Source organism: Protopterus annectens, chromosome 2.part1 (assembly GCF_019279795.1).
Source record: "Protopterus annectens isolate FY-2018-M chromosome 2.part1, PAN1.0, whole genome shotgun sequence".
In the NCBI taxonomy this organism is placed as follows: domain Eukaryota; kingdom Metazoa; phylum Chordata; order Ceratodontiformes; family Protopteridae; genus Protopterus; species Protopterus annectens.
This window is the reverse complement of record NC_056729.1, coordinates 485,367,323-485,388,596: the sequence shown is the minus strand read 5'-3', so window position 1 is coordinate 485,388,596 and position 21,274 is coordinate 485,367,323. Positions and strand designations below refer to the sequence as shown.

Below are 21,274 nucleotides of genomic sequence, written 5' to 3'. Positions count from 1 at the left end.
TCTTCTAGGCTAAGGAGGAAATAAAAAAGTTTGTCCCATAGAAAGTGAGACATCAGACAGAAGGGGACTCTGCTTCTCATGTTTCTGATGATAAAGTTTATAGAAAGACTTTGCCAGTGAAACCTTTTCTGGTGTTCCAAAGATAAATACTTGAGAGACATTAAAAAGCACAGGAGCTGATTAGAAGAATTCTGATTACCTTGGACTTGAATTGGAGTCCGGGGTTAGGAGATGGAGATGAACAGGAAGAAGACCAGCAACATTGAAAGTGCATAAATGGGATACTATAAAGCATCTATCACATTTGCAAAATATCGTTTTACAAGAAAAAGAACAATTGGACTTTTGTTAATTTTGTTAAACTTGTGGGGGACCGAAACGTATATGCCCAACTTCCTGTCATAAATGTTAGGGAGGAAACAATTGAAAGGAGAAAAAGGCATATCTGGTCTTTTAGAAGGGTAGAGTATTTCTCATGATGTGCACATGCTCCCTCCGAAGATTGTTTCAGAGGTTTCTTTGAACCATTTCATCCATTTTTTTGGTTTTCTTGTTGGCCAAAGAAACCAGGAGAAGAGGGACTCTTCACACACCTGACATTCACGTGCAGCTCTTATGTATTACCTGGGAATGGTGCTTGAGTTTAGTAAGATGTACCAGTTCCACTCTTCTCTTTTTCTCTAGGGAGAGAAGGGTTTACAGTTGTTAAACAAGACACTTTCTAAATGGTTTGCCAGCTGCATTGTTTCTTGACATCAGTTGGCCAAACACCCAGTGGCACATACTGTGGTCAAAGCTCAGTTCTAGAGAGGTGTATCTGCCTCCATTGTTTGCTTCAGTAATGTCTTCCTGACCTTTGTGTTATGACAGTTTGATCTTTGATATGCAGCTTCATTACACATTATTATCTTAATGGCAGCTCTGGGAATCCCACTCTTTGGTAAGGGTTTTGTCTGCAGTCCTGACATATGTGCTTTGGCTTAGGGAGAGTCTCCTGTTACTTCCAGCATGGAGATACTAGCTGGCCTTAGGCATAGGCCAACTAGGCGGCTGCCTAGGGCACCTCTGTAACAGAGGCACTTTTCCAGTCTTTATTTGGTGTAGGTAGACCAGGATGGGGGCACCTGGGTGGTGTGGGGAGGTGCCGTGGAGTCCTTTTGCCTAGGGCACCAGCTGATCTAAGGCCACTGCGGACTACTTTCCATCAACTAGAATCCATCAAGGAGGGTCCTCAACATTAGCAATAACAGGTACCTTCTTACAGTGTCATTTGTCTTACATGTGGGATCCTCCTTGATGGGTCTGAATTAGGCTTCATTCATCTGCCTGTGGATGAGTGGTCCTTTTAACAGTTGCTTTTGTAGTTCTGTACAATTTGTGCAGTCATATATTCTTAACTTTAGTAGTGAACTTCTCTGTTTGTACTGTCAGTGTTTGGTAGTTTTACAGATAATGTATACTTAGCTTTCACTGAATGGGGTGTAAGATCTGCACTTTGCAGGAATTGTGATGTTCTTCGTGTTTCACTGTTGCAGTCATCACATTTGGGTTATCTGCTTGTAGTAGCCCTCAAGTCGGCCTGATTATCAAAGTCTTGGGTCCTGCGTCAGTTGCTGTCTCATCTTCTGTGATGTCAGGTAGTCAGGGGTATAAAGTGCAGCCAACACCATTACATCAGTCTTTGCCATACGGTGCCCGAAGCAGAAGCAGTTCGCAAGTGCTGGATGGCCAACTCCTGAAATTTTTGTTTTCGAGTTTCAGAACCAAAGTCTTCAACTAAAGCCAAGTATGCCGTTGGGGAAACTTTTTCTTGCTCTAAACCAATGTCAGTAAAAGTCAATAATTGTATTTCTTGTGGAAAGCAAATACCTCATAAAGATTTCCATTCATACTGTATTCCTTGCCTAGGCCCTGCCATACCTCACTGTCGGTTTTGTGCCTTATTTAAGCAACAAACTATTCGTTGTCTGTATATTTATGCTTCTAAATATTTTGGTGCTCAGTTTAATTATCCAGATATGTCTTTGGTAAGCCATCCAACTACTGACATTCCAAAAAAACACAAAGATAAAGACAGAGACAGGCTGCCTAGGTCCAAAGCTGCTGAAGACACTTCTAAGCCAGTCGCCGGTACTCCAGTGAGGTGCTTTCACAGCCCTTGATACCCGCTACTTAAGATTCGCAGGCCTCTACTGAGACCCATTCGGAGTCCGGTATGCTGCGAGATGCTTCAACCGTGGAACTTGTGGATGTCTCTACCTTGGATGGGTCCACAGCCGCTGTGCAGGCACCGGCTTCTGAGGGTGTATTCAGGCCCTACTGACTTCCTTATTAAACTGATGCCATCTTCTTCGAGGTCTAAATCTCGAACCATGACTAGAAAACTGACGCCCAGACCCTCATGGTCAGGCCTCTATACCTTAAAAACAAATGATAAGAATGGCTGAAGACCTTGTTACTTTAATCAGGGAAGCCAACCTCCCCCCTCTAAGAGATCTAGGACAGCATTTTTTTATGATACTTCTGACCAGGATTCTGAAATTTCTGTTTCTTCTGATGACCAGGATTTACCTTTATCTACTATGAGGATTCTGATGCAGAGGACTCTGCTTCCCCTCCAGAGGATTTCTCTTTTGGTGAAACCTTGCATACTCTTAGGGAGCATTTTCATTGGGAAAGCCAAGATTTCTCTGATTCTAAAAAGAGGCTTAGGGATTTCTTATTCCCGCCCCAGCACAGGCCTTTAGCTATCCCTCTTGTAATGGACATTGTGGATGATGCCTTTTCGGAATCTGGCTTGGCCCCTGACTCTTTACCTTTTGCTCCCAGAAAACTTGATAGGTATTACAGGGTTCCTGACTCTCACAAGTTCCTTTTTAAAAATCCCACTGCGGATCCTGAGACCATTTCTCAGGGACCCAAGGGCATTAAGGCTACTACTGCCAAAAATCCTACCCCCTCTGATAGAGACTCCAGGGTGCTGGATAGATGGGGTCGGAAGGTATACCCTTCTGTAACCTTGACCATTAGGGCCTTAAACTGCCAGTTTCATATGTTAAAGTATCAGCAGCATATTATTGGACTGCTTAAACAGAAAATGATGTTGATTCCTGATTGTGCTGATGATAAGGATTTACAGGACTTAATGCGTTCTGCTGAACAGGTTGGAAAACATACTTTGTAGTGTGGTTTTGACTCACTAGAGGTATATTGCAGGGCTGCTGTCACTGAGTCTGTACTTCATGCCTTGCCAGGTCATGTTAAAGCTAAATTACTGGATGCTCCCTTAAATCAGGACCGCCTGTTTGGCAATAAAGCAGAAGAAGTTCTTAAAAAGATGGAGGAAAAAGCAAAATCTATGCAAACTGTTAAAGATTTCCTGCAAGTACAGCCTCCAAGATTTAGTAGGCATTGGCCCTCTAAGAATTGGTCCTTTCCTGCCTCTTCCAAGCCTTCGCAGTCCAAACCCAGATCCAGCAGAACACCCAGGCTTCACTCCCAGGGTACTCACAGGACTAAGCAGTGGGGGGCTCCCACTTCCAAATCAGGGAGTAGTAAGACCCCCCCCCCCATGGTAAACTGTCTCAATGACTTAACTTTAAAACTTTCAAGCACTTCTCAACTGACTGCTCCTTTAGGGGGAAAGATTGCTCTGCAGGCAAAAAAACTGGGAACTCATTACCCAGGACAAATGGGTTTTAAATATAGTTTCCCAAGGTTTCAGAGTTCAATTCCATACGTTACCAACCCCAAACGGTTGCCCAGATCTACCCCCAAATCAGTGGGCAGAGGCTCAAAAGCAAGTACTCGGTCTCTTAAGCATAAAGGCTATTCAAACTGTACCAGAAGAGGAAAAGGGACAAGGTTTTTAGTCAAGACTCTTTCTGGTACCCAGAAAAGACTACTCATAGCATCCTATCCTGGAACTATCTACTTTAAACACCTTTTTGGTGATTCCAAAATTCAAGATGCTAACTCTTCACCAGTTGCTTCCTATGCTAGGCAATGATGCCTGGTTGGCAACACTAGATTTAAAGGAAGCCTACCTGCATATCCCAATCAGGGAATCTTGCAGAAGATACCTATGCGTCAAAGCAGGCTACTTGCACTGTCAGTTCTCTGCGCTGCCCTTTGGCTTATCTACTGCACCCAGAGTATTCACAAAGTGCCTAGCTCCAGTCATTCCATTTTGCAGGCAAAGAAATATTCATATATATCCATATCTGGATGATTGTCTAATTCAGGCAGAAAGTCAGGACGTACTTTTGAATCATCTGGCGTTTGTACAAAAGTTGCTAACTTGTCTGGGGTACACCATAAACTAAAAGAAATCTTATCTGGTACCCTGTCAACAAATTATATTCCTGGGAGCAAGCTTGAATACAACTTCCCAGATGGCTTTCCTCACGCCAGAGAAACAAATTCATTTGACAACTTACTTCAAACTAATGGCCACAAAAACCCTGCCATCTGCAAGGCAAATACTGCAAGCCTTGGGGTTCATGGCCTCCTGCATTCTACTAATTCCGTATGCAAGACTGCATATGAGGAAACTACAATGGTATCTAAAAACCTATGGTGTCAACATTCTCAGGACCTAGAAGCAATGATTCCTATCATACCTTGCCTATGGTTAGAGTTCCTTTGGCGGGCAGAGGCCTGCCACCAAAACAAGGGACTATCATTCACTCTACTCCCTGCCGCCCAAACCCTAACTAGTTGCGCATCTGGGATTTAGCTGGCAAAATCAAGGTTTATTCCAATGGTGAAGTAATATGCAACCTGACACTCATGAGGGAGAGACCTCCAGTAGATCAGCTAATACAGTAAGATCATGTGTTATTTTGGGCAGTGGAACAGACTTGGCTATTTTTTTCTGCCTACATCTATCTGATAGTATTCCCAAACTCTGTTAGTGTTTGGTTATGTTGCTGATATGTCAGGTGACAGTCTTAATACATTTTCAAATATTTGTTTAATGGGGCCTTTTTTTTATTTTGGTCCACCTCTCTACTTGTGCTGTCAAGTGGCTTGTGGTAGTTCAGATAATGGACTACCAAAAGCTACTGATTGCATAGGTGGAGAAGTGGAATCACAGATAATGCAAGCCTGGCTTTCACTGAATGTGGCTCATTGACTCTGTATTTAGTAAGAACATCCATTCTGCTTAAAGCATTGTCCAAGACTGATAATTCATGAATGACTTACCGTGCATATTTTTCTACTGGCATTGTTGGGAATTTTTGTTGAATTTGCTACTTTAGAGGTAAATTTCGGGTGTTAGTTTGTTGTTATCCTTATTGCACAGGGTGACAGAATTCTTGAGAGCAGGGCATTAATTCTGCCTTGTAAAGCCAGACAGGTGTGACATATGCCTCGAAGTAAATATGTAATTGATAAAAAGCAGAAGGTTTCCCCTAAGGTAACATGCCATGAATATTATCAATTTTTTTTTTCAGTTAAATGAACCTTTGAGAAGTCAGGCTGATCCAGATTTCTGGTCACAGTTCACAAGCACATTTTTCTCTTTTTTCAGGAAAAACAAAGTGTATGATGAAGTCATCGGACTGTGTCATAAAGCATTCAGGTGTATACAGTACAGGCATGGCCATGGTGGTAAGTTCTTTTCTGTATATTTTTTTAATCATGAGGAATATTATTAATGAACTAGAGAGTCACAGAAAAGGTGGTTATTTATTTATGTAATTTACTTATTCATTTGCTGATGGAAATAGCAATGACTTGGCATAGCTCATTCTCTGAGAAAGGCCCTTGGAGATGAGCTTCAGATTTGAGTAAAAAATTAAGTAGTAGTTTGTCTTAGCCAGGTATGAGTTGAGCAGTGAATTGAAAATATTCCTGTAGGTGACGCACAAGAAAATGTCTATTGTAAAAAAGTGTGTATTTGTAACAGAACAAGGTAGGCTGTCAGAAATGGTAGAGACGAGTAAAATGGAAAAGGTATATTGGAGTTATAACAGGGGTACAGGATGTTATGTAGTGATGATTGAACTGATGCACTTCTAAAAATAAGCTGTCTTATCAAAATTTTATTGCAGTTCTGTGGCATCTTCATCCCAATATGCCTAAGCTAGGAAAATTTGGGGATGTCCCATACTAGAGTCCTTTTTTATGTTATAAGGGTTGGCATAATGGTTAAGTGATTTACCTCTCAGACTCATGGTCCAGTGTTTGATTCTCACCCTTCAGAGAAATTGGTTAAGCTTAAAGTGGTATATCAAAAAAGAAAAACTCGTAGGCAGAGAGACGTAAAGTAAAAAACTTATGAGTGAGAGAATAGGCACGTATCCATGCCAGCATTGTAATGTATGTAAATACATTAATATTGATGATCAGTTTGTACATCCAGATACAGGGCGTGCGTATAAGATTAGACTTTATGATGACTGTGGTAGTTCAAATGTGATCTACTGTGCCTCCTGTGAAGTCTGCAAATGTTTCTATATTGGCAAAATTAACCGGTTATTGAGAGATCGGATTAGAGCACATTTACAGTATTAACAAATGTGTTGAGAGGAATGCATTATCTAAACATGTAAGAGCTGCAGAGCATAATCATTGGTTTAGATTTATGGTTTTGGAAGTTTATATACCAAGACCTAGAGGGGGCGATGTCAGGACACAGAATGCATTGATATAAAATGGATGCATATTCTTCGAGCCATTGATGGGAATGGGATAAATGATGTTATCCCCATTAAGCCAATAAGTAGGTCACGTGACCTAAGACATTGAGCTATAAGTAGCTGCTTGTTATGTGTTTTAGTTGGATCTGATGAAGTACCTGTAAGGTATGGAAGTGCTCATCTTTGATGATGTTCATCGTGCATACAGCTGCAGTCATAACAGATGGGATGTCCTTCAAGGATGCATCTGCAGTCATCACATATGGGTTGTCCTGCCTCAGGCAGCCATTCGGTCGGCCGGATTCCAAAGTCTGGGCCCGGCGTCGGCTGATGTTGCCCTTTCCCCGACGTCAGAGCGCCTGGGGTATAAAAGCGTCAGCCAACGCCATCTTCCCCAGTCTTTCTTGCCGCGTGGTGCCCGAAGCAGAAGCAGTTCGCAAGTGCCGGTCGGCCAGCTCCTGTAATTCAGCTAAACCGAAGACTTAAAAAGCTAAGTACCCCGTTGGGGACTCTTTCTTGCCTCAGCCCATGTCAGATAAAATTAATAATTGTTTAACTTGTGGGAAACAAATACCTCATAAGGATTTCTATTCACCTGCCTACCTTCTTTCCAAATCCACAAAACAAAGGGGAAAAGCTTCTGCACACTCTGGACATACACAGACAGTTGCGCTACTACTTGGACAGAACTAAAAGTAACAGAAAAACTGACCAGCTGTTTGTAGCATATGCTGCTAGTGCACAAGGAAAAGCAATTTCAAAACAGACAATTTCTAAATGGATAGGAAACTGCATTCGCTTTTGTTACTCCTTTCATGGAAAAACTGTGCCAGCTAACATTAGACCTCATTCCACCAGAGCCACAGCCACCTCCACAGCCTTCTTAAGAGGGGTGGCTACCAAGGACATTTTAGAAGCTGTTACATGGAGCTCCGTGCATACATTTTCCAAGCATTACAATTTACCTTTATATTCCAGATCCAGAGTAGGCTTTGCTACAGCAGTCCTGCAGGGCATTTTAGCTACACCATCCTTTACATAGATCCTCCACCCCCAGATTGGCTATGGTATTCTACCCATATGTGATGACTGCAGATGCATCCTTGAAGGACATAGTACAGTTTTGTACCTACCATAAATGTAGATGTCCGATAGGTATGCACCTGCAGTCAGGTTTACCCTCCCTCCTTCCCCTCTGTGGTATTTCTTGGGTACTTAACCCCAGCAAGCTATGAGAGGGATATCTATTATGGTGTATTAGATGTCCTTCATGGATGCATCTGCAGTCATAACAACTGGGTTGTCCTGTCGTCAGGCAGCCCTTCAGTCGGCCGGATTCCAAAGTCCGGGTCCGGCTTCGGCTGATGTCGCACTTCACCCGACGTCATCTCTGTTGGTCTTCGGGTATAAAAGCATCAGCCGACGCCATTTTCCTCAGTCTTTCTTGCCGCGTGGCTGAAGCAGAAGCTGTTCGCAAGTGCGGTCGGTCGGATCAGAGATTACTTCTACGAATACTACCGAAGACTTCTAAAGCTAAGTACCCGTTGGGGACTCTTTCTTGCCTCAGCCGATGTCAGAAAAAGTTAATAATTATTTAACCTGTGGGAAACAAATACCTCATAAAGATTTCCACTCTTATTGTCTGCCTTGTTTAGGCCCAGCCCACGGCGTAGCAGCCTGTTCAGCCTGTGCTTCTTTCAACCGACGAACGCTTAGGCGTCGGTCGGAGTTTGCAGAACAGTTTTCGGTTCTGATTTTGCGTACATTATGCCGTCGGATCCTCCGACTACCCAATCTGCCAAAAAGATAAAGGCCGACACTCGCGGTCCGCGGTTTCGGCCGAAACCATGGTTAAGCAAACGCGAGTGTCTCGGTTTCGACGAAACCGAGAAAACTGATCAAAGTACAGCTGAACCTATCTCTACAACTGAGGCCCCTGCTACCACTCTTGAATCGGCCTCAGAAATTTTATCCACTACGGTGGTTGCCACTGACTTATCAGACACCATTCCTTGGATGTCTCTACCCCAGCACGTGGTGCTGCTAGGCCTTCAGCAGCCATGTCCATTAAGGCCTTCGCCAGGGCTAAAGCAGCCAAGACTACTAAGACAGTGCCTGTTAAACCCCCACAACCAGGCCCTCTTCTAGTTCTCAAATGCTTACTTTGGCAGAAGATTTAATTTCATTAATTAGAGGATCTCAATCTCACCCAGACAGGGCCTCTCAGCCCCAGAGAAGAGACCTAGGGCAGAGCCCCTGAGCCAGTGTCCTCTGATGATTCTGCTGTGAATCAGACATAACTGACCAGCCAGAGGCTCCTTTCTCCAATTTTGAAGATTCTGATGCTGAAGAATCCATTCCAGCTGCTTCCCACCAGAAGAATTCTCCTTTGGGGAAACCTTACATGCCATCGAGAGCAGTTCTAATGGCAGCAACAGGATTTTCAGACTCCAGAAAAGACTTAGGACCTTTCTGCACCTCCCACAGCACAGGCCCTTAGCTATACCTCATGTTCTCTCTGTGGTGGATGATGCTTTCAATGATGTCTGCTCGCTCCAGATTCTTTACCCCCAGCCCCTGCCAAACCAGACAGATTTTACAGGGTGCCAGATACTCATCACCACCTTTACAAGGCCCCACTTGCAGACCCGAAACTATATCCCAGGGTCCCAAGGCAGTAGCAGCGACCATAGCTAAAACCCTATTCCTTCTGAAAGGGAAGCAAGGTCATTAGACAGATGGGGTAAAAGGTCTACACTTCAGCTACTCTCTCAGCTAGAGCTTTAAACTGTCAGTTTCATGATACAATACCAAGAGTTTATGCTTGATCAGTTAACTAAAAACTAACCACTGATGAATCTCTTGATAAGAAATATGTATTAGAAATGGTAAATAACATACAACAGGTTAGCAACCATTCCTTAAAATGTGGCTATGATGCACTGGAGGCTTCATTTAGATCAGCCATGACTGGCACAGTGATAAGAAGGCATGCATGGCTAAAGGAGCAAGCTTTACGGATCATGTTAAAGCTAAGTTGCTAGATGCTCCTATGGACAAGACAAGTTTGTTTGGTACACCTGCCCAGCAGGTTATGAAGAAAATGGAAGAAAAGGCAAAATCTGTTCAAGCGGTTAAAGATTTCTTGCAGGTTCAACCCCAAGGTTTAGCAGGAACTGGCCTGCCAAAAATTGGTCCTTTCCTGACTCCACAAAATTTCAAAGGGGCCGGGATAGACGTTCCAAGGGCAAAAACCCAACCAGAGGAGGTGCCTACAGAGGACGACAGTGGCAAGGTAACAACAGAGGCACAGACACAACCACTGCCACTACATCAGCACAACCACAGTGACTTAACCCTAAATCCGCCTACCAGGGAACAAATAGCAGCTCCTCTAGGCGGAAAGTTAACCTTATTTTCAAAGAACTGGCACTACATAACAAAAGACAAGTGGATTTTACAAACCATAGATCAAGGTTACCGGTTTCACTTCCACACTTTACCAGTCAAAAGAGGAATGCCAAATCTACCTCTAAATCAAAAAAACAGAGGCACTACAACAGATAATGGAGTTAGCAAACATGAGAGCTGTGGAAAGAGTGCCAACAGCAGAGCAAGGAAAGGGTTCTACTCCAGACTATTCCTAGTTCCAAGAAAGGAAAAAGTTGGAGACCAATTCTCGACCTGTCCACCTTAAATACATACATCATTGTCCCAAAATTCAAAATGCTGACCCTACAGCAACTTCTTCCCATGCTGGGCAAGGAGTCTTGGCTGGTAACTCTAGATCTCAAGGAGGCATACCTGCACGTCCCATTCGACCAATCTGCAGAAGATACCTCAGATTTCTTGCAGGATCAGAGCACTATCAATTCTCAGCATTGCCCTTTGGCTTATCTACTGCCCAGAGTATTCACAAAATGCCTGGCATCAGTAATCGCCCATTGCAGACTACAGAATTCAAATTTACCCATACCTGGGCGACTGCCTGCTACAAGGGGACAACAAAAGCAAGCTGACAACAGATTTACAAAGGGTCATTTACTTGCTACAAGCACTGGGATACACAGTCAATTTACAAAAGTCAAGGCTGATACCATCCCAAACAAGGACATTCTTGGGTGAATTGGACACAGTAAAACAAATGGCATTCCTGACTACAGAAAACAAAAGAACTCCTCTTTACTTCTTGGCACTAACAAAACTGAACAAGTTAACAGCAAGAAAAGTACTGCAGGCCTTGGGCTTCATGGCATCATGCATAATCTTGGTCCCATTTGCCAGACTACATATGAGAAAACTACAGTGGTACCTAAAGAATTTATGGTCCCAACACAGACACAGCCTAGAAACAGAAATCCCACTAATTCCATGCTTAAAGCAGGAGTTCCTATGGTGGGCTCAGGCATGTCAGTCAAACCCAGGCCTACCCTTCGCAGATGTCAAGCGAGCCAGACCATCACAACAGGCGCTTCAGACCTAGGATGGGGGCCCACATGCTGGACAAATGTGCAAGGATTGTGGACACAGGATCAACTTCACCTGCACATCAACCTAAAAGAAATGCTGGCAGTAAAACTGGCAATCCAAAAGTTCAAACCATTTCTCCAAGAGGGCCAGTTGATGATAAGGACAGACAACACCACAGTCATGTGGTACATCAACAAACAGGGAGGCACTCATTCATACCCCTATGCAGAATGACTTTGGAGCTGTGGACCCTGGCACTCAGCTACAACATCCAGTTACAGGCAATATTTGTACCGGAAAAGAAAATACTCTAGCAGACATATTAAGCAGAACCACATCGGATGCCCACGAATGGAAGCTGCACCGGACATCTTCAAGACCATCTCAAAGAAATGGGAATGCCTCAGATAGATCTATTCATCACCTCTCAATCACCAGCTCAAAAAGTTCTGCACAAGGACATTCCACCCACTAGCATGGAAAGTGGATTGCTCTCCTTCAGCTGGAAAGGCCTAACAGCATATGCATTCCCACCTCTTCCCTTGATACACAAAGTACTACTAAAAATCAAGGAAGAACGTCCAAGGATAATCCTGATAGCTCCAAACTGGCCAAGACAACACTGGTACCCACTGCTGAGGAGCATGTCTCGAACAATATGTGGCCAATACCCTGATGCCTTTGATGTTAACTCAGAACAACTACAGCATCATACATCCAAACCTAAAAGCGTTGCAACTGACTGCATGGAACATCACATAGCAGCAGCTAATCCAGAACTTTCCCAAAGAGTTAAAGACATTATTCTTGAAGCACGCAGACCTTCAACAAGAAGGAACTATGCTGGAAAATGGAAAAGGTTTGTCATTTGGAGTGCGGAAAGAGGAAAAGATGTGTCAAACATAGATATGCCTAACATTCTGGAGTATCTGGCGAACTTCTTCATTCAGGCCTGTCCTACTCCTCCATCAAGATACATGCATCAGCTATTTCAGCAGAATACAGCTTTGATCCACCTGTTTTTTCGCACCCTTTGCTCAGGCAGTTCCTCAGAGGAATCAAGAATGTAAAACCTCCAAGGAAACCACCATTACCAGCTTGGGACTTAAACTTTGTGCTAGAAAAGTTGACACTATCACCCTTTGAACCAGCAGCAACAGCAGACCTTCAACACCTGTCATGGAAAACTGCTTTCCTACTGGCAATTACTTCAGCAAGGAGGGTTTCAGAACTACAGGCCTTAATGGCAGTGCAACCCTTCCTAATCTTCCACCAAGATAGAGTGTCCATGAGGACTAATCCTACATTTATGCCTAAGGTGGTATCCAGAGTGTCTTTAAACCAGGCAATCCACCTACCTACCTTCTTTCCCAACCCACAAAACAGAGGGGAAAGAATACTACATACCTTGGATGTACATAGACCGCTACTACTTGGACAGAACAAAAATAGCAGAAAGACTGACCAACTTTTTGTAGCCTATGTAACAGGAAGGGAAGGAAAAGCTATTTCCAAAAAGGCAATCTCCAAATGGATAGGAAATTGCATACGATTCTGTTACTCCTTCCATGGAAAACCAATTCCACAGAACATAAGACCTCATTCTACAAGGGCAACAGCCACTACCACAGCCTTCTTACGGAGGGCAACCGAAGACGTTCTTGAGGCGGCTACTTGGGCGTCTGTCGATAGTTTTGCCCAGCATTATAATTTGCCTCTATATTCCAGATCGAGCAGGGTTTGCCACTGCTGTACTGCAAGGGATCCTAAACACCATAATCTACTTTTATCCTCCTCCCTAGTTGGCTATGGTATTCTACCCAGTTGTTATGACTGCAGATGCATCCATGAAGGACATAGTACAGTTTTGTACCTACCATAAATTTAGATGTCCGAACTGGATAGCATCTGCAGTCAGGATTACTCCCTCCTTCCCTCTGTGGTACTCCTAGGGTGTTTACCCTCCTAATAGCTAGCTGGTGGGGGAGTCTTTTATGATGTATTTGTTTGTATATATGTACATACATGCTTATTTTTGTGTTTACCTCTATCTTTTGGAAACATTGGCATCTATCCAAATTTTAGCCTTCAAGAGGGCTACTGGCATCTGGGGCAAGAAACACTGAGGAAAATGGCGTCGGCTGATGCTTTTATACCCGAAGACCAACAGGGATGACGTCGGGTGAAGTGCGACATCAGCGAAGCGGACCCGACTTTGGAATCCGGCCGACTGAAGGGCTGCCTGACGACAGGACAACCCAGTTGTTATGACTGCAGATGCTATCCAGTTCGGACATCTACATTTATGGTAGGTACAAAACTGTACTTTTTATATATATATATATATATATATATATATATATATATATATATATATATATATATATATTTCTGTTCATGTTTGGAATTTATTGCATTCCTCCAAATTTAGCCTTCCTTAGAGGGCACCTGGCATCTGGGGCAAGAAGAACTGAGGAAGATGGCGTCGGCTGACGCTTTTATACCCCAGGCGCTCTGACGGGGAAAGGGCGACATCAACCGACGTCGGACCCAGACTTTGGAATCCGGCTGACCGAAGGGCTGCCTGAGGCAGGACAACCCATATGTGATGACTGCAGATGCATACCTATCGGACATCTACATTTATGGTAGGTACAAAACTGTACTTTCTCCTGCCGTCAGGCGGGTCCTCGGTCGGCCGAATTCCAAAGTCTAGGTCCAGCGTCGGTTGTCGTCGCTTCTTCCCTGATGTCAGTGCGACAGGGGTATAAAAGAACCAGCCGACGCCATTTTCTTCAGTCTTTCTTGCCGTGCGGTGCCCGAAGCAAAAGCAGTTCGCAAGTGCTGGTCGGCCAGCTCCTGAGATTACCAAAATTTGGAAACCGAAGTCTTCTTAAAAGCTAAGTACCCCGTTGGGGAAACTTTTCTTGCCTCAGACCGATGTCAGACAAAGTTAATTGTATTTCTTGTGGGAAGCAAATACCGCATAAGGATTTCCATTCCCTCTGTATTCCTTGCTTAGGCCCAGACCACAACGTCTCGGTCTGTTGCTTTTGTGCTACATTCAACAAACGCACTATTAAGCATCGGGCGGAGTTCGCCCAGCATTTTTTTGGGAAAGCATTTAACTATACTATGTCGTCGGATACTCCGACTCCGGTTTTGTCTAAAAAACGCAAAGACAAGGACCGACACTCGAGGTCTGCGGCCTCTACCGACACCACGCCAAAGCCGACTCCACGTGGTCCGGTTCTCAGCGAGGCTCCTACGCAGCCCCTGATTACCAACGACACATCTTTGGCGGTGTCTCCTGTACCCGAGGTCGCAGGCTCCTCGGCCCACACCCCGACTACAGATACCGACGCCACTCTTGGCGTTGAAACACAGAATGTGGACAGGTCCACCTCCACTCAAGGTGTCTTCAGACCTTCCTCTTCTTTCTCCATCAAGGCTTTCACCAAGTCTAAAGCATCCATGCACTCTAAGAGACCAGCTACACTGGGCCCATCTCCAGGCCCCATGCCTAAGAAACAGATGCTTAAAATGGCTGAGGATTTAATTACTCTAATCAGAGGTTCTCCGCCACCTCCGGTCAAAAGGCCCAGAGTGGAGGAAGATTCCCCCTCCTCTGATCAGGGCTCCATTATTTCATAACACTCTGATGATCAGGAACAGTCTTACTCCCCTTTTGAAGACTCTGATGCAGAGGAGTCTATTCCTTCTGTATCCCCCCCAAGGATTACTCATTTGGGGAAAGTTTGCATACCTTAAGGGAACACTTCCACTGGGAAGGCCAGGATTATTCAGATTCCAAGAAAAGGCTCAGGGAATTTCTTTTGTTACTCCAGCACAGGCCTCTGGCTATACCTCCTGTCTTGGACATCTTAGATGATGTTTACTCGGAGGCCTGCCTTAACCCGGACTCTCTACCTCCAGCTCCAGTTAAGCCTGACAGGTACTACAGGGTTCCTGATTCACACCAATTTCTATACAAAAGCCATGCTTCTGACCTAGAAACCATCTCACAAGGGCCCAAGGGAGTTAAGGCCTCCATTGCCAAAAATCCATTCCTTCCGAGAGAGATTCCAGATCCTTAGAAAGGTGGGGAAAAAAGGTATACACCTCTGCTACCTTATCCATGAGGGCCTTAAACTGTCAGTTTCATATGCTAAAATACCAACAGTTTTTGTTATCACAATTGAAAAGTAAAATGTCACAACCTGAACAACCAGACTTGAAGGAGTTGCAGGATTTGATGCATAGTGCAGAACAAGTGGGTAAACATACCTCACAATGTGGTTTTGATGCTCTAGAGGCCTCATGTAGAGCTGCTGTTACAGGCTCAGTCATACGTAGGCATGCCTGGCTTAAGGAACAAGCCTTGCCTGATCATGTCAAAGCTAAATTACTAGACGCCCCTCTTCAAAAGGATGTACTATTTGGGGCTAATGCTGAGGAAGTATTACGGAAAATGGAGGAAAAGGCTAAATCAATGCAAACTGTGAAAGAATTTCTGCAGATTCAACCCCCACGTTTTAGTAGAAATTGGCCTTCCAAAAACTGGTCCTTTCCTGCCACAGACAGACCCCAAAGAGGCAGATACAGGCGCCCGAGGGGCAGAGGACAATCACAACGATCGTATAGAGGCAGACAATGACAAGCTCCTACACAAAGAGGTGTTGAGGACAACTCGCAATCTTTAAAAAGCAAACCCAATGACTTTCCCCTTTGCATGCCAACCAGGTCTCAAATGGCAGCCCCCTTAGGAGGAAAGCTGGCACTATTTTCAAAAAATTGGCATGTTGTCACAAAGGACAAATGGATCCTGGACATTATAAACAGAGGCTACAAATTCCATTTTTATACCCTTCCAAAAATGAGAGGCATGCCAAACCTGCCACACAATCAAAGGGCAGAGGCACAAAGGCAAATTTCAGATCTCATAAACATGAAAGCTATTCAAGAGGTACACACGAACAAGGTCAAGGTTTTTATTCCAGGCTATTTCTGGTGCCAAGGAAGGGAAAAGATTGGAGACCTATTTTGGATCTTTCCATCCTAAACACATTCCTACTCGTACCAAAATTCAAGATGCTCACTCTACAGCAACTTCTTCCCATGCTGGGCAAAGGAGTCTTGGCTGGTAACATTGGACCTCAAGGAGGCATACCTGCATGTTCCAATCAGACAAAATTGCAGAAGATACCTCAGATTTCTTGCAGGTTCAACCCATTATCAATTCTCTGCATTGTCCTTTGGCTTATCTACTGCGCCCAGAGTATTCACGAAATGCCTGGCATCAGTAATTGCCTACTGCAGACTTTAAGGGATGCAAATATACCCTTATTTGGACGACTGCCTGATCCAAGCGGACAGCAAGCACATTCTTCTGAAACATCTGGCTTATGTAATAATGTTATTAAACTCTCTGGGATACACAGTCAACAAAGGGAAATCAAGGCTAATACCCTCTCGGAAGATAATTTTCCTGGGTGCCAATTTGGACACAAACACCCAGATGGCCTACCTCATGCCAAAGAAGCAGTGGCAAGTAATTCAATACTTCAGAACACTGGCAAATTGCACCAGGCTGACTGCAAGGAAAATCCTGCAGGCTCGGGGATTCATGGCATCTTGCATCTTACTAATCCCATGTGCAAAGCTGCATATGAGAAAACTACAGTGGTACCTAAAAAACATATGGTCTCAACACAGCCACAGTTTGGAAACAATAATACCACTAATTCCATGTCTGCAAAAGGAATTTCTGTGGTGGGCTCAAGCATGTCAAACAAACACAGGTCTTCCATTCAGCAAGCCTCAAGCAAATCAAGTCATTACAACAGACGCCTCGGACTACGCCTGGGGGGCGCACATGACAGACCGATGCATTCAGGGCAAATGGTCCCAAAAAGAAAACACCTTCACATCAATCAAAAAGAAATGCTAGCAGTAATAAATGCTATTATAGCTTTCAAGGACCTTCTACAACCAGGTTAACTATTGATAAGAACGGACAACACCAGAGTTATGTGGTACATAAACAAGCAGGGAGGAACACATTCTTACCCCCTATGCAGACTGGCCATGTCACTTTGGAACATGGCCATGGACTTACAAATGGAACTACAAGCACAATACTTGCCAGGCAAGGAAAACACGCTGGCAGACAACCTAAGCAGGAATATGACAGATCCGCACGAATGGAAGTTGCATCCAAAAGTTTTTACAGAAATAATCCAAGAATGGGGAAGGCCAGACATAGATCTCTTTGCCTCCCACAAAAATCATCAATTGACAAAATTCTGCTCGAGGATCTTCCATCCAAAGGCCTGGAGAGTGGATGCTCTATCTTTCAGTTGGACATCAATGACAGTTTATGCCTTCCCGCCTCTTCCTCTGCTGCCCAAAGTCCTATTGAAGACCAGAGCAGACAGACCAAAGATGATCCTCATTGCTCCGGACTGGCCAAGGCAACACTGGTACCCACTCCTGAGGAGCCTGACGCATTCCCCACCATGGACCCTGCCTCTAATGCCACCTCTTCTGACTCGGCACAGCTTCAAAACTCTTCACAGTCAGCTAAAAACACTCAATCTAGCCGCATGGAAGATTCCTTAGCATCACAGCAGGCCCTACTCTCCAAGGAGGTGCAGGATGTCATTTTGGAGGCCAGAAGGCCATCAACTAGAAAAGCTTACTCCAAAATGGAAACGTTTTTGTCTGGAATGAGAAAAAGGGCCAGGACCCTGGAAAACTGAATTTACCTCAAATACTACAATATTTGGCGGAACTGCTAAGCAGTGGACTTTCGTTCTCCTCCATCAAAATCCATGCCTCAGCCATTTCTGCAGAATACAACACTGATCCACCTTTACTCTCTCACCCTCTCTTAAGACAGTTCCTCAGAGGGGCTAAGAATTTAAGACCTCCAAGGAAACAACCAATACCTGCTCGGGATCTTAATTTCATTCTGGAAAAACTGACCTTGCCTCCTTTTGAGCCAGCTGCCTCATCAGATTTGCAATATTTGTCCTGGAAAACAGCTTTCCTTCTGGCTATCACTTCAGCTCGTAGAGATTCAGAACTACAGGCTCTCATGGCTGTCCAGCCTTTTATCATCTTCCATCAGGACAGAGTTTCCTTATGAACCAACCCGTCATTTATGCCTAAAGTGGTATCCAGGGTAGTTTTAAATCAGGCCATAAATTTACCTACTTTTTATCCTAATCCTCAAAACAAGGGGGAGAGATTACTACATTCCTTGGACATCCACAGACAACTGCGTTATTATTTGGACAGAACAAAGCCTTTCAGAAAAGCAGAACAGCTCTTTGTGGCCTATGCGGTAGGAGTTCAAGGAAAGCCAATTTCCAAACAGACAATCTCAAAATGGATAGCACATTGCATACACTTTTGCTATTCTTTTCATGGAAAAACTGTACCTACAGGCATTAGAACCCATTCCACCAGGGCCACAGCCACTTCTGCAGCCTTCCTCAGAGGAGTACCTACCAAGGATGTTTTGGAAGCAGCCACTTGGAGTTCTGTGCATGCCTTCTCCAAGCACTACAACCTACCATTATACTCCAAATCTAGAGCAGGCTTTGCCACTGCAGTCTTGCAGGGCATTTTGGCTCCTCCTAGTTCCACCTAGTGCCTACCTCCCCTTTCTTAGCTTTGTGATTCTACCCATCTGTTATGACTGCAGCTGTATGCACAATGAACATAGTACAGTTTTGTACCTACCATAAATGTAGATGTTAGAGTGCTAATACAGCTGCAGTCCAGGTTTCCCTCCCTCCTTCCCCTCTAGGGGTTTACTTTTATGGTGTATTTGCTTGCAACTACTGTTTTTTGATTATATTGCATTGCATCATTACATAATTTTATGTATTGCCTTCCTACTGGGGGCACCTGACATCTGGGGCAAGAAAAACTGAAGAAAATGGCGTCTGCTGGTTCTTTTATACCCCTGTCGCACTGACGTCAGGGAAGAAGCGACGACAACCGACGCCGGACCTAGATTTTGGAATTCGGCCGACCGAGGACCCGCCTGATGGCAGGAGAACCCATCTGTTATGACTGCAGCTGTATTAGCACTCGAACATCTACATTTATGGTAAGTACAAAACTGTACTTTCTTCGTGTTTCACTGTTGCAGTCATTACATTTGGGTAATCTGCTGGCAGGTTGCCCTCAGTCAGCCTGAATTCCAAAGTCTTGGGTCCTGCGTCAGTTGGTGTCTTCTCTTCCATGACGTCAGGTCATCAGGGGTATAAAACATTGCAGCAGACGCCATTTTCTTTAGTCTTTCTTGCCGCGCGGTGCCCGAAACAGAAGCATTTTCGCAAGTGCCGGTCGGCCAACTACTGAAAAATCCGAGTTTGAGTTTCAGAAACAAAGTCTTTACTAAAGCTAAGTACCCCGTTGGGGAAATTTTTTTTTTTGCTTTTTACCGATGTCAAAAAAAGTTAATAATTGCATTACTTGTGGGAAGCAAATACCTCATAAGGATTTCCATTTATACTGTATTCCTTGCCTAGGCCCTGATCACAACGTGCCTGGCTGTCTGTTTTGTGATAGATTTAACCAACGCACTATTAAGCTTCGATATATTTTTGCATCTTAAGTATTTTGTAAACAGGTTTAGCTACCCAGAGATGTCGTCGGATAGCAATCCGACTACCGGAGTACATAAAAAACGCAAAGAAAAGGACAGAGAAAGGCAGTAGAGATCCAAAACCGATGACGAAGCTTCTCCTAAGCCAGTTGCCGGTTCGCCGGTACTCAGTGAGGCACTTTCGCAGCCCCTGATACCCGCTACCTTCGAATCGCAGGCTTCTACCGACACCCATGTGGAGTCTGGCATGCCGCTAGATGCTGAAGGTATTGGACTGATGGATGTATCTCCCTTAGATGGGTCCGGAGCTGCTGAGCAGGCACCGGCTTCTGAGGGTGTATTCGGACCTCAACATTTTTATATCAAACCAACAAAAGCTGCAAAACCAAAGGCAAAGACACCTTCTAAAACTAAAAAAATGACGCCTGAGCCACTTGCACAGGCCTTTATGCCTAAAAAACAGATGATCGAAATGGCTGAAGACCTTATTATCTTGATCAGGGGTACCCATCCTCCTCCAGATAAGAGTCCTAGACAAGACACTGACTATGAATCTTCAGATCAGTTTTCTATTTCTTCTGATCAGGAATTATCTTTACCTCCATATGAGGGTTCTAATGCTGAGGAGTCTATTACATCTGCATCTCCTCCTGAGGATTACTCATTTGGAGAAACCTTGCATACTTTGAGGGAGCATTTTCACTGGGAGGAGTCAAGACTTCTCTGTATCAAAAAGAGGCTCAGGGATTTCTTCCTCCTCCCTCAGCACAAGCCTTTAGCCATTCCCCCTGTGTTGGACATTGTGAATGATGTTTTTTCGGAGTCGAGCCTGACCCCTGACTCTCTACCTCTGGCTCCCAGTAAGCCGGACAGGTATTACAGGGTCCCTGACTCTCATAAATTTTGATTTAGGAACCCTGCTGCTGATCCTGAAGCTATTTCGCAAGGTCCAAAGGGAGTTAAGGCCTCAACAGCAAAAAACCCTACCCCCTCCGACAGAGCTTCAAGGGCGCTGGACAGATGGGGAAAAAAGGTTTATACATCTGCAACCTTGGCAATTAGGGCCTTAAACTGTCAGTTTCATATGCTTAAGTATCAACAACATGTAATGGGATTGCTGAAACAGAAAATGATGTTGATTTCAGAATGTGCAGAAAATAAGGAATTGCAGGAATTATTGCATGCAGCCAAACAAGTTGGAAAGCATACTTTGCAATGTGCTTTTGATTCTTTAGAGGCCTCCTGCAGGGTCGCAGTTACTGGATCTGTGATTAGAAGGCATGCCTGGTTAAAGGAACAAAATTTGCCTGATTATGTTAAAGCTAAATTGCTAGATGCACCTTTACAGCATGATTCTCTGTTTGGTATTAAGGCAGAAGAGGTTTTAAAAAAATGGAAGACAAAGCTAAGTCTATGCAAACTGTTAAAGATTTCTTGCAAGTGCAGCCACCTAGATTCAGTAGACACTGGCCTACAAAAAAATTGGTCCTTTCCTGTGTCAGACAGAGCTCAAAGGGGCAAATCCAGGCGCCCT

At 44.2% G+C, this 21,274-nt stretch overlaps 1 protein-coding gene across 1 annotated transcript in view; it reads left to right on the top strand.

Moving 5' to 3' along the window:
• The window catches only part of ZNF330 (zinc finger protein 330), a 581,464-nt gene that overhangs the window by 65,035 nt on the left and 495,155 nt on the right, over window positions 1-21,274 (top strand). Inside the window, exon 3 of the mRNA XM_044062281.1 lies at window positions 5,537-5,616. Coding sequence (XP_043918216.1) covers window positions 5,537-5,616 — 80 coding nt within the window. The remainder of the gene's footprint in view (window positions 1-5,536; window positions 5,617-21,274) is intronic.